The sequence below is a fragment of the Aulonocara sp. 'chitande type north' Nkhata Bay genome, linkage group LG7, assembly GCF_057382095.1.
Source record: "Aulonocara sp. 'chitande type north' Nkhata Bay isolate Kocher_YH1m ecotype deep benthic linkage group LG7, A_spYH_male_GT1.1, whole genome shotgun sequence".
NCBI classification, from domain to species: Eukaryota; Metazoa; Chordata; class Actinopteri; order Cichliformes; family Cichlidae; genus Aulonocara; species Aulonocara sp. 'chitande type north' Nkhata Bay.
Genome location: NC_141350.1, coordinates 20,559,095 through 20,571,746, shown reverse-complemented (window position 1 = coordinate 20,571,746; position 12,652 = coordinate 20,559,095). Strand labels below are relative to the sequence as shown.

Sequence of the window (12,652 nt, the reverse complement as noted above, 5' to 3'; positions counted from 1 at the left end):
CATAATTTAAGTCTCACAGCTTCTGCTTGAAGTGCTGTTTGAAATAAAGCGGGGCAGGAGAGAGACAGATTTGCATATCTCAGAAGACAAAGCAACAGTGGGGAAAAAAGAAAGCCTTCAGTAAACGGCCTGAATAAGAAGAGAGTGGGTAGGGAGAAAGAGTGGGAAATTTTTGAGCCACAGGGAAAAAGACAAAACAACAAAGAAAAAAAACTTTGCGAGGGAAAAGAATGGAGGAGGAAGAAATGCAGATGAGACAGAAGAGCTTTTGGAAATGAGTGGAGAGGAGACTTTGGGGCAGCTGCTCGTACACAACAAACATTATAATTCTTATGAGATGCAACATAATTATAAGATAATTATAAGACACAAAGAGCATTATCTGAGTTTGATTTGGGGATTTGGCTCAAACACATATTTCCCTATGTAATTATGTAATAATCTATTCTTTATTTACATGTAACACAACCTCAAATCCTTTCCAGAAAATTTGGGACACTGTGTGAAATGTAGATAAAAAGTGAATTCATATATTTTTGCTAAAACAATAAAAACAACCAGTTTCAACATGTGATGTTGCATCTGTGCCATTTAGAAGTGGAAATAAGATTTAAGTGATTTCCAAATCATTGCAATCTAAGCTGATGTGCAGTTCACAGTGAATCCTAAATTCTTTGAAAAGGTGACCCGAGTGCGCTTCTGAGTTTCATTGGAAGTGGCTGGCAACTGGTAGATTACAGTCATAGCAATAGTGACTGCAATATGTGGTGCCAACAGATAATTTGTGAACAGCAGGCTGACACATGTAAGTGACCGTTTCCAAAACAAAATAACAGTCATACAGCTGACAAAGTTTTCTGCTGAGCTGAGACAGCACATAACACCCGGCGTTAGCTTGTTCCCACCCACACCGTGCTCCAATTCCAGTTTGAGTTGCTGGGTTAAAATTCCTAATGAAATGCTTGGTTCTGTTTGATAACTATGCTAATGAAAATAGTCATGAAGCCATCCTATAGATTAGCCAGATTTCCTTCATTCATTGCTACTTCATTAAATGGCAACATTTTCGTAATGCTGTAACCTAATTTCGAACAAGCAGTGAGGGATGTCCCGTGTCCTCGTGACAATTTGTTAGAGATAGAAGATGTCTCAACTTTATGTTGATTATGCACTTATCTTTCTAGGCACAAAAAAATCTAATTTTCTAGGATGCCATTACAATTTTGATGAAGAGCATTTCATTACCTGTATTATCTGTCTTTACTGACATAAAGGGATCCGTTTAAATTGTCACTAATGCCTTGGCCTCATCAAATATACATGAAAGGAAAGTCGGTGATAAACAAAAACACAAGATGGGGGAGAATAAATGAGTAGACAGCAGTAGACTGTAGATAAATTATGCGTTTATTAATCAGTATTTATGTTTGGTAGAAAAGGTGGTTATTTCCTATATTCTGGATAAATGGAAAAGCAGCTTCTAAGAAAGAGAAAATACGACTGTCCACACTAATGGAAATGCTGCAGATTCAGATAGTAGAAACGCACAAAGATGAGATCAATAAAGCAATGTCTATGATAAAATAATCCCAAACAAAGCGAGGGGGAAAAGCATTCCTGTGTTAGTGAGCAAAATGTCTGTTTATCATTGTTTTTATTAGTATTGGATCCAATTTGCTGTATTGTTATTCATCACATTTCCGCTGTGTTGCATAATATTTGTTACATAATGAAAGCAACACAAAAATAGATGTCTATAATTTGGCTGATGGCCATAAGTAGGAACACTTTTATTGCAAAAAAAAAGGAGAACTGCATTTAGGATCATGTTAATGTTGAAACAAAGTCGATTGCATAAGCCAGAGGGATTTCTTGTGTCACGATGGTTTTCTCTTTCTTTCTGCATCAAGTCGGATGTATTATAGTTTAATGACTGTGTCCCTCACGTTGAGCTGTGTGAGCTGCTTTTCGTGGTTTACGAAAAGATTAATTGGTATAAGAGAAGTCATCCGGTGCTTCATTTGTCCTGGGTTGTCCTAGATTGTCCTGGTATCTACATATTCTATTATTTCATCCCCTATTCTCAAATATCTGCAAAGACTTGTTAATACTTATTATGTATTCTTGATGTTATCTGTCCAGTCTTTCTTTTTTGGGGGCAATCGTGGCTCAAGAGTTGGGAGTTCGCCTTGTAATTGGAAGGTTGCTGGTTCGAGCCCCAGCTTGGACAGTCTCGGTCGTTGTGTCCTTGGGCAAGACACTTCACCCGTTGCCTACTGGTGGTGGTCAGAGTCCGGTGGCGCCAGTGTCCGGCAGCCTCGCCTCTGTCAGTGCGCACCAGGGTGGCTGTGGCTACGATGTAGCTTGCCATCACCAGTGTGTGAATGTGTGTGTGAATGGGTGGATGACTGGATGTGTAAAGCACTTTGGGGTCCCTAGGGACTAGAAAAGCGCTATACAAATACAGGCCATTTACCATTTACTATTTTTTTTTCCCAGTGTTAATTCTAAAAGCAAATTTTAAATTTTAAATTTGACTAAAATGTCATTTAGTTTTGGCATCTAGGTTCTTTTGGTTTTAGTCAACTAAACATTGTAGAATATAAGATTGTTGTCGGCCAAACCTAAAGTTGATTCGGTTGACTAAAATATAACTTGTAAAAATGTTCTCCTGTTTTTACTGGAGAACGTTGCTCTAATGGGTTTAAAAATTATTTTCCCTTGACTCTTCTTTTCTTCCTAAGTGTTAACATGTTACGTATTCATGAGAAACAAGTGTGGGAGCTAGCTGTACTGTTCCCCGAGGGCTGCTGAAATGTGTTCCTCTAACATTACTAAACAAGGAGATTAATTCTGATTGGATCAAACTCTTCCCGCCTTTCTACAAAACTTATTCAGTTCTGATTGGATCTCATCTCTCTAGAATATTTTCATCTTGTTTTTATTCGTTGATGAAGGAGTCAATACTTTTCATTATAATTTTTGTCCTTGTGCATCAGCTTTTATTTATGATGAAAATGAGCAAATGGTTTAGAGAAATGCTTCTTTCCAAGCAGTTTGATTTATTATTGCAGATGCTCTGATCATTAAATGTAAATAATCTGTGATTGTTAGTGTTACATTTATAGTAAATTTTTAGGGTTTTGACCAAAAGTGTTGCAGTGTGCTGCAGTCATGCAAGAACAGGTGGTGGGAGGTCTTGTAAGTTACATCATGGATCTAGTTTTGCTCAGAAAAAATCTATAATATACAAATATGTTTTACTTGTTGCTGGGTGCAGTGTCATATTAGCTCCCACTGTGACAGGATTTGAAAATAAAATCAAACAGCAGCAGAATTTTAATGAGGGAGAAGAGAAAAGTAAAATATGTTGTCACGTCCATCACGGGTGGTTTCTACTGGTGGATTTGTGGATGTGACACATTAAATATCTGATATTTCCCAATTCTCTCAAGTGTGATCAGAATTATGGCAACAATGAAAAGTGAAGTATCTTATTAGAAAGCACCCTGATAGCTGCTGCTCATAATTTCACCAAACTGATTTGGAGTCAATAAACACAATAAGGAGTCTTTTTTTCCTGATTTCCACAGAAAACTGCTCGCTTCCTCCCCTCCATCTGCTGTCTGTCAGGGAAGAAATAATGCACTTACAAAGTCTGCCAGGTCTACATCTTAGCTGCATTTTTTTAGTGTGCAAAGCATTGTTGAAAAAAGTGAGATCCTTAAGTCTCAGGATCTCGTGGATGTTCATGGAGCAATGACCCACAGTTTGCGCTGGAGCAGTTTGCAGCCAGTTGTAAAGCAGCTAGGATGAGAAGTGGCACCTCTGAGTCTGAGGCCATGGTTCTGAGTCTGAAAAGTGGCATGCTAAATCAGGGTTGGGAATGAGTTGCTGGAGGATCTCAAGTGCCTCAGGGTTTTGTTCACAAGTGAGGGAAGAAGGGAGTGGAAGAGTGGCAGGCGGATTGGTGCAGTATCTGCAGTATTGCGGATGCTGTACTGGTCTAAGTATGAAAGTGAAGCTGTTGATTTACTGATCGATCTACATTCCCACCCTCATGTATGGCAACAACCTGTGGGTACTGAATGCCAGTGGCATGAATAACCTTCCTGTGTGGGGTGTTTGGGCTCTCCTGTAAAGATAAGACGGGCGTCCTTTCGATTTTTAAAAGCACATGTGAAAAAGCAAAGTCCTAATAATGTTGTCCTGTAAGGGTCAGAATTGGACAAAACAATGATACGTGCCGTCACTGTAAACGAGCAGAAATACCGTTAAGGTCCTTTCACAGACACACTGGGCTTTCTTGGGCTTTAGAAAGTTACTTTTTGAAAGTCTGCCACAGTGCCTACGTGTCACACTGTGACAGCTTTGGAATAATATTGTGTGAATTACAGCCACTGTTTCCTGTGTGGATGCAGCCTGTTCGGTGTAACAGGATAAATCTTCCCCCGCCCAATGTGACTCGGTCAGCAGAGTTTGATTCAGGAGTTCCTCTTTTATTGTGTCTGGCCCTGGGCGGGGTGTTGTCATTGTAACATCCTTCCGTACGGGACCTGACGTCCATGATTCACCTAACCCTGCTGATATCAGCTCTGCTATGAGTCATCCACAGCTTTATTTGGTTAACTGCTAAGTTCAGTCATAAAAGTGCAAAATACTCAAAGATTTAATTAGGTAAATATTAATTTGCTAATGCTTTTGTGATAAACTGTCAGAAGAGAAGAAAAACCAAGGTTCTCTTAACATTGTTCTGTTAATATTGCATTTTAAGTTTCACAGGTGGTCATTGTAGAATGTCTGCATGATTGTTATTTGGTTGCCTTAAAAAAACATTCTGAAAATCTGTGTTTGGATGTCTTTTTACCTATAAAGCATATTCACTTGTGAGACCAGCCCAAGTGTTTTAAAATAGTCCATTGGTGGACCCTATATGTCAAGCAAAGCTGAATAAGCTCTTAAATCCCAGCCAAAGACATAATATTGGTTTAGAAAACAACACTTAAATTTATTGCTTTTTATTGCTTTTTTTTTTATGCACCTTCTTTTGTAGTTAACTGTTTTATTGTATTTTATTTTATTTTTTCCTTGAAAATAATCTGTTGATGGCAGGCTAGTTTTAGAAATGGTGCATAAACTGCATAAACAGATTATGTAACCTACCATTCCTGTGTAATATTTAAACATGGACTGAGCTTGAATTTAATTGGCTATTTGAGTTACACTTCACTTATTATCCATGGATTTGATGTTAATGTGGTATTTCAGAGCTTGTTATAATTGGCTGTGAGAAGCTGGACTGGTCAATCAGGATAAAGCACATCTAAATGCTAATGGCTTTTTCTTTGTCTTTCTTCCTCCATTAGATTCATGATTTGCATTGAAGTGTGGCTTAACCGGATATAACAAGGGTTCCAGAAAAATGTTTAGTCCCATCTTTCCTTCTTTGAATGTATTTAGTAAACAACTAGGGTAGGGCCTTTATCACTCTGCTACTTTTTGTTAGCATTGTATAATTACAGAAGTACATAAATATGACCGGATAATTGGACTTGTGCTGATAACCAGAGTTTTAAATGTCAGCCTTTGTCATTTTACAGATTGAATGGTGTGGATTTTTCACCACTGATCTTTTTTTTTTTTAAGTGGGTTGTTTTTTTTAATAGGTGCCATTGTTTTTAGAGTTTATTTTACTTAAAACAGTAACTGTGTGGTTCAGTGCCAGTTTTCAGGTCTTTGGTTGTTTGCATTCAGTCCAGCATGAAGAGAATATTAAATGACCCAATTTCAACAGGTGATTTAATATTGAACAGACAGAGGTGTCTTATTGAATGCTTATTTTGAAAATAAGTTTCAGTCACACCCCAAAGGCTGTGAACTGTGTATGTTCTTGGGTTTCTTGTATATTTTTATTTTTACTTGGTTTTGCCTTGAGGCTTTACTCTTTGATATTTTGTGGATTTCAGTCTAATTTCCAGCAGTAAAACATCAAATATTGACAGTTAAGAGGAAATCACTCACTGGCCTGATAACACATTTTCCATAGCCATCAGTCATCCCTCATTGTCATCAAATTTTATGTGAATATGTATCGGAAGAAGCCCTGCACATAGTAAAGTGGTTAGAACTGTTCCCTCACAGCAAAAAGGTCCTGGTAAAGTCCAGTCTGGGGCTTTTCTGTGTGGAGTTTGCATGTTTTCCCCGTTTTTCCTGCTTGGGTTCTTTCTGCACGCTCGGACTTCATTCCACAGTCCAGAAACATGCATGAGGTTCAGTTAGTTGGTAAACCTAAATTGTGAATAGGTGTGAATGTGAGAGTGAATGGTTGTCTGTCTCTTGTGTTGGCCCCATGACAGATAGGCAACCTCTCCAGGGTGTACTCCACCACTCACCTTGTGAAGCTGGGATACCCCCCCTTGCACACCTGAATTGGATAAGCAGAAGAAAATGGATGGATGGATGTATCACAAGAGCCACTGGTCACACTGATTATGTGTGAACTCTGCTGAATCACATTTTCCATCTGAGTAACAGTTCATAGGGTTTTGGATTTTGATTCAGTAACAACATCAGTGACTTCATTTTACTTAAGCTTGACTCAAACAGTCCATAATAATACAGAAATAACCTGTTTCAGTTCCCACTGCTTCTGCCCCTTGCCTTTCTGAGTCTTGTAGGACCATTTTGGGTTAGAAAACAGATCAGCTCCCTGTAGGATGGACTGAGGTAGTAGAGAAAGTTTGCCACCTAATGGAGAAATTGAAATACTGCTTTTCTGAATCATTCTCTCCCTCCCACAGATGATTATTTTTTGTTGTGTTTTTGCTTCTGCCTTTCTGCCTCATCCTACTCTTTGTTACCAGTGTTGCATGAATAAATCTAAATGCACAACTAACTGAATTAAGTTGAATGTATTCTTTTCTCTCCTGTTGTGTTTTTCAGGTCTGAGGTCCTCCACGTTTGAATTGTTTCAATCATTATTCATCTACAGATACTCACTGTAGTTTGGAGCTTCATGGAGGGATTTCCTGTCCACTGACCTAAAGGGCTGACCTTCTGGACCCGCAGCCATGTCGGCCTGCAGCACCTTCACAGAGCACGTGTGGAAACCAGGCGAGTGCAAGAACTGCTTTAAACCAAAGAGTTTGCACTGTCTAGCTCAGAGTAGTGGAGGGAAGCCTCCTTCTGAGCAAAGACCTCAAACATCCCAGCAACAGAACCTTCCAGCTGCTGGTGCCAGAGCCAATCCTAACCATACCACCACCAACTCCCAGCGGACTGGCAGTGGATCTGCTCGCTCAGGACACTTCCGTCCACCTGTGGCCAAGAAGCCAACCATCGCTGTTAAGCCCACTATGATGCTGCCCTGCTCCTCTGCAGGACTTGATTCAGATGGCAATCTCCAGCAACCACCAAAGGTAATAGAGCAGGGGAAAACATCAGCCTTCACAGTCTGGAATCGCAATGGACTGAACCGCAAAAGACCTGGTGGGCCCAGCAACAACAATGAAGGAGAGGATGACAATGATGAGATTGAGGGTTATGGACCACTTAGCCCAAGGACACCTAGTGGAAATAACAACAACAGTGGATTGACAGATGTACTTAAAGAGATTGCTGGGTTGGGCCCTGGTTCTAGTCCCACGCAACTTTCTGGCTCAAAGGACTTGTTTTGGGGTCGGATCAGTAGTTCATACCGACGATCCTTAGAAAGAGGCATACCAGCTTCAAGCTGTCTGGCTATGGGAAGTAGTAGTGGTGGTGGAGTTGGGAGCACTGCTCAAAAACGGGTATCCCTGAGCGATAGTACCAAGATCATCAGCACAGAAGGTGGTCGCTTTTGTTATCCGGACTTTACAAGTGAAAGTGAAGATGAGGAGGATGAAGATGATGATGATGAGGAAGACACTGAAAGGGATGATGATGAAGAGCATGAGAGCTGGGATGAAAGCGATGAAGAGTTGGTAGCCATGGAAATCCGTATGCGAGGACAACCACGATTTGCTAATTTCCGTGCTGCCACATTGTCTCCCGTTCCCTTTGCTGCGGGGAAAAAGTGGAATACTGTGCCGCTTCGCAACCGCTCACTACAGCGAATTTGTGCGGTGGACTATGATGATAGCTATGATGAGATCTTAAATGGCTATCCTTCTGTGGATTCCAATGGAGGGCTGATTTCCTACGGACCTCACGATATGCTAGGCAGCGGCTTCCTGTCAAATTCTGAGTCTGCCACTTCTCCTGAATCATCGTCATCAATACCGGAGGATTCTCGAACAACATCCAGCAGTGGTAGCAGCGCTAACTGTGTCCTTCGAAATGGCTTGCATTCTCCCACATTTTGTAAGCCACCTATCACCTGCACTTCTCCTCCTAAGAAGGAATCTGTCAACAGGGCACTGAGTCCACTAAAGGTAGCTGAAACACACAAGGCTGTCCTGGCTATCAGATTAGCGGATCAGGATGGCAGAGAAGGGATGCCAATGCCCCAAGCGCTTCCTGGTCAGCCAGTCACTATAAGTTTTAGTCCCACAGAGGAGCAAGCTAAACCATACCGTGTAGTAAATTTGGAAAAGTCATTGATCTGTAAGCCTTACACTGTAGTAGATGTCTCAGCATCCATGGCCAATAAAGATGAACAGATTCCAGATTCTCAAAAACCCAAAAACCAATCGATGCCTTCAAGCCCTACGACATCTAGTAGCACTCCTTCAGCCCAGGCCGTAGCTCCAATGTCCCCAATATCTGTGTCTTCTCCTGTGATGCCAACATCACCTACTTCTTTTGCTCTGTCAGGTTCATCCCAAAAGAAGATTAGCAGCATACGTTACCAAGAAGTGTGGACATCAAGCACAAGCCCTCGCCAAAAAATACCTAAAATAGATTCAGGGGTTGGGAATAATCCTGTCCCTGCCCTGACCACTCAGCACTGCAGCCACAAGTCAGCTCCCACTTCTCCCATTGCTGGGCTATCTTCTTCTCGAACTGTACCTGTGAAATCCCCCAATTTATCAGAGATCAAATTTAACAGTTTCAATAATGCAGGCATGCCTCCTTTTCCCATTATTATCCGAGATGAGCCTGCTTATGCCCGCAGTGCCAAGAATGCTGTCAAGGTACCTATTGTTATTAATCCAAGTGCATATGATAACCTAGCTGTGTATAAGAGCTTTCTGGGACTCAGTGGGGAGCTACCACAGACAAAAGGGATGGGTAATAGGGTAGCCAGCCATACTTATGAAGAGATTGGATCCTCTGAGAGTGTCCAGTCCGCCTCAACAGAGAAAACTCTCTCTGGTAGAGGAACATCAGAGCGAGCCTCCTTTGAAGAGACAAAGGTTCCACTTGAAGCAGTGTCAAAAGCACCAAATCTACAACCTAGAACCACTACAGACTCTTGCACTGTGACAAGCACTGTAATGGGCTCGACAAGTGGGGCATTCTCACCCACTATATCAACAAATTCTCCCGCCAATCCTGCCATTACTGCAAATGCAAATGTACCTGCAGCCAGCACTACTGCCAGTATTGTTACACACACTTATAAGACAGGTGGAGATGCTGCTTGCAATAAAGATGATAATACAAGCTTAGCTTTATCTTCTGGGACAGCTGTAAGCCATAGGGAGGAAGCCAGTGCTGTGCTTTCACAGATTGTGGCCTCCATCCAGCCTCCTCAATCTCCTCCGGAGTCCCCATCAGCACAAACCAAATCTTTTAATTCCGAGGAGCTATATGCCCTCCCACCTGATGCCATTAAGGAGACCCTTCTTCGGCCCAAGTCTCTCTTTTCCCCAACTGATGGCTGTCTTTCCAAGTCAAAGAAAGACACACCCTCAAAAGTTTTGTCTAAGTCTCAGAGTGCCTCTGCTGCTGCCCCACTCTCAAACCCCCAGCCTGAGCCCACTGCCCCCTTCCCTCCTCCAAGATCTACATCCTCTCCTTATCATGCTTCTAACATACTCCAGAGACATTTTGGAAACTGGACCAAGAGCTCTGCCTCCAGTTCACCAGTGCGACCTGGCGAAGGTGAAGCGAGTCCTGGAGGGGAAGGGAGACGTAGTTTAGCAGAAAGCTCCAAACCTAAACGCTGGATCTCCTTCAAGAGCTTTTTTCGTAGGCGGAAAGACGAGGATGAGCAGAGGGAGAAGCTGGAGAGAGAGAAGGAGAAGGGCAAGCTTGTCGGGCTTGATGGCACTGTCATTCACATGCTTCCACCACCACCAGCTCAAAATCAGCACTGGTTCACTGAGGCAAAAGCAGAAGATCCCACCCAGAAACCAACCATTATCTTCACCTATAAACCAGACACTGGCAGTAGCCACGGCGATGAAGGAGAACTACGGGTAGAGGAGTGCAGAGAAACTACAATACTGAAACCTGACGGAAACAAAGATCCTAGGCCTTTGAGTCCAGGCAAAACAACATCCTCACCCAAGGCTGGAGGAGAAAATTGCAAGGATTTAAGGTATTTTAAAATTTTTGTTTAGTCTTCTGAAACCAGCAAATACCCTAAAAAATGCAGTTATTTAATTGTAGTTTCGGTTTTCAATAAGAATACTGTCAGAACATGAAACATGTTCATGTTCAAACATGTTCATAAAATCTCACCACTAGATTTTAGTAGGTTTGCAGATTGCAGTGTTGAGTTCTATTGTCTTACCCCTCTCAATTCAGCTGCATAATCCTAGCTACGGAGCGTGCTGACAAACAGCTTTAAAACTTTGTCAAATGAGCCCGATACATGTCGATATGAGTCAGTGAAGCTCACTTCTGACCGATGACAGCAATACTGAGGTGAGTTGTGATAAATATCCTGACCCTTTCTGTCAGTCAGATCAGCTGTTTTTGCTGCTGTTAGGCACAGTTAGCTGCTGTTAGCCAGTGTTAATGAAACTTTCCTTGAAGTGGATCTGACATTGTTAGACCTTTACACATAGCAAATAATTGCATTTTCACATTGTATGAGAGTTTAAACTGTCGGAGGGAATGTGAATTTTTTTAGGACACTCAAGCCTAAAATTAGCTTGGATAATGTTAGCTTATAACATGCTGTCGTTGTTTAGCTGGCTTGTTGTCAGCTGTCTGGAAACGGGATGATCACATGTCACATTAAGTAACTGTGACAATATCAGGAATAAATAATCATGTTTATCGACAAGGATGATGTTTTATTCAGATGCTGGTGGTGTTGTCACTTCCCTTCATGTTTTCACTTCTTTCACGAAGGAGACCCCTTCTCCGATGATAAACCATATGTGTGATCCTTCATATCTTCAATCTGAAGGTGCAGACAGAAATAACAATTTGCCTGCAAGCTCTCTACTCCTCCACCTTTAGCTTACTACCTATGTGGCTGATCTCTAACTACATACATAAAACGCAATTAGGCAAAACAACAATGTCCATCTAGGCTACTGTATTTGAAATAGCAGGTCAACATGACATTTTCCCCTCCTGTGTGTTTTTAATGGATTCATTTATAAGTTTATGAGAATGCATCAGTTTGTTGGAGGATGTAATTACAACTAATCACTGTATATTTATGAGTGCAATATCCTTTTCTTGTACTAAATAACCTAAAAAAAACTACTAATTGTACCTTTTTAACTTTCAGCTAAACTAAACCTTGAGTTGAATTGTGTTGCAAACAACTGCTATAAAATATGTGATCATTTCAAAACCAAAAACTAATACAGTTGTGGTGTACAGTATATTCTTTACTTAAAGTACAAAAACAGAAATAATACCAGCATTGTGGGGGTTATGACAGAATGTGGGGTTTTTTAATATAGGATAACAATATAGGATAAATTGTTCCACTAAAAAACAAACAGATTTCAACCCTTGGGACATATTAAAAGCAAAATTAATATTTTTTACCCAATTAGTTGTAGATGTCCATTTTTGTGTAAGACTCAGAGTAGAACTAGTAAGAATCTATCACTCATGTTCACACATGTTTTTCCTCTGTTACCTCCAGCGAATTAATGAATGATTTTGCAGTGCTATGCCAGTATTACCATTACCTACACAGGTTTCCTTCATTGTACTCATGGGAGCCAGCTTAATATGAACATGCTCAGCCTTTATCAGCTGCTGCTTCAAGTGTCATAGTTGCTACTCTCCCCGTCATACATATCAGTCATCACAGATTTGAGAGGTATTTGATCTCAATCGGGCATGTCTACTTTCCTACTTACCCAGCCCACTGTGGTGTGATCTCTTCTGTAATATCCTCTATTACCTGCACAGCAGGCTTTGCGCACAGTGCATTCTTTAAGAGTAGCCCTCCGTTTCCTGCAAGTCGTTCAATAACACATTTATTAAACCCAACTTTAGACTGAGTTTTCCCTGCAGCTAGTCAAAGCTGCGGCTGTATCAAAGCTTCAACCACATTCATATGCACTCTTTCACACTAATTAGCCCTCGCAGTGTAGGTGCGGTGTTCTTGTATTCTAATTTCACAATTTTTCTTTGACCTGCCATTGCCCTCAGTATATCTTGAGGCACTTTTCCTGCAGTGTGACTAATGGTGCTGAAAAATGATAACCCAGATATTATCAGATGCATCGTATGTTCTGCACTAAACTGTGAGCTTGTTTGTGACTCAGAATTGAAGCATTGTATAATTTTACATTTAATGTAGGGA

At 41.1% G+C, this 12,652-nt stretch overlaps 1 protein-coding gene across 4 annotated transcripts in view; it reads left to right on the top strand.

Moving 5' to 3' along the window:
* peak1 (pseudopodium-enriched atypical kinase 1) overlaps positions 1–12,652 on the top strand; it is a 105,666-nt gene that overhangs the window by 70,446 nt on the left and 22,568 nt on the right. For 3 of the 4 annotated variants that reach the window (XM_086299334.1, XM_086299332.1, XM_086299335.1), the window contains one exon: positions 6,943–10,468. In XM_086299334.1, coding sequence (XP_086155460.1) covers positions 7,071–10,468 — 3,398 coding nt within the window. In that variant the 5' untranslated portion in view covers positions 6,943–7,070. The remainder of the gene's footprint in view (positions 1–6,942; positions 10,469–12,652) is intronic. The other variant, XM_086299333.1, reaches the window with a different exon arrangement.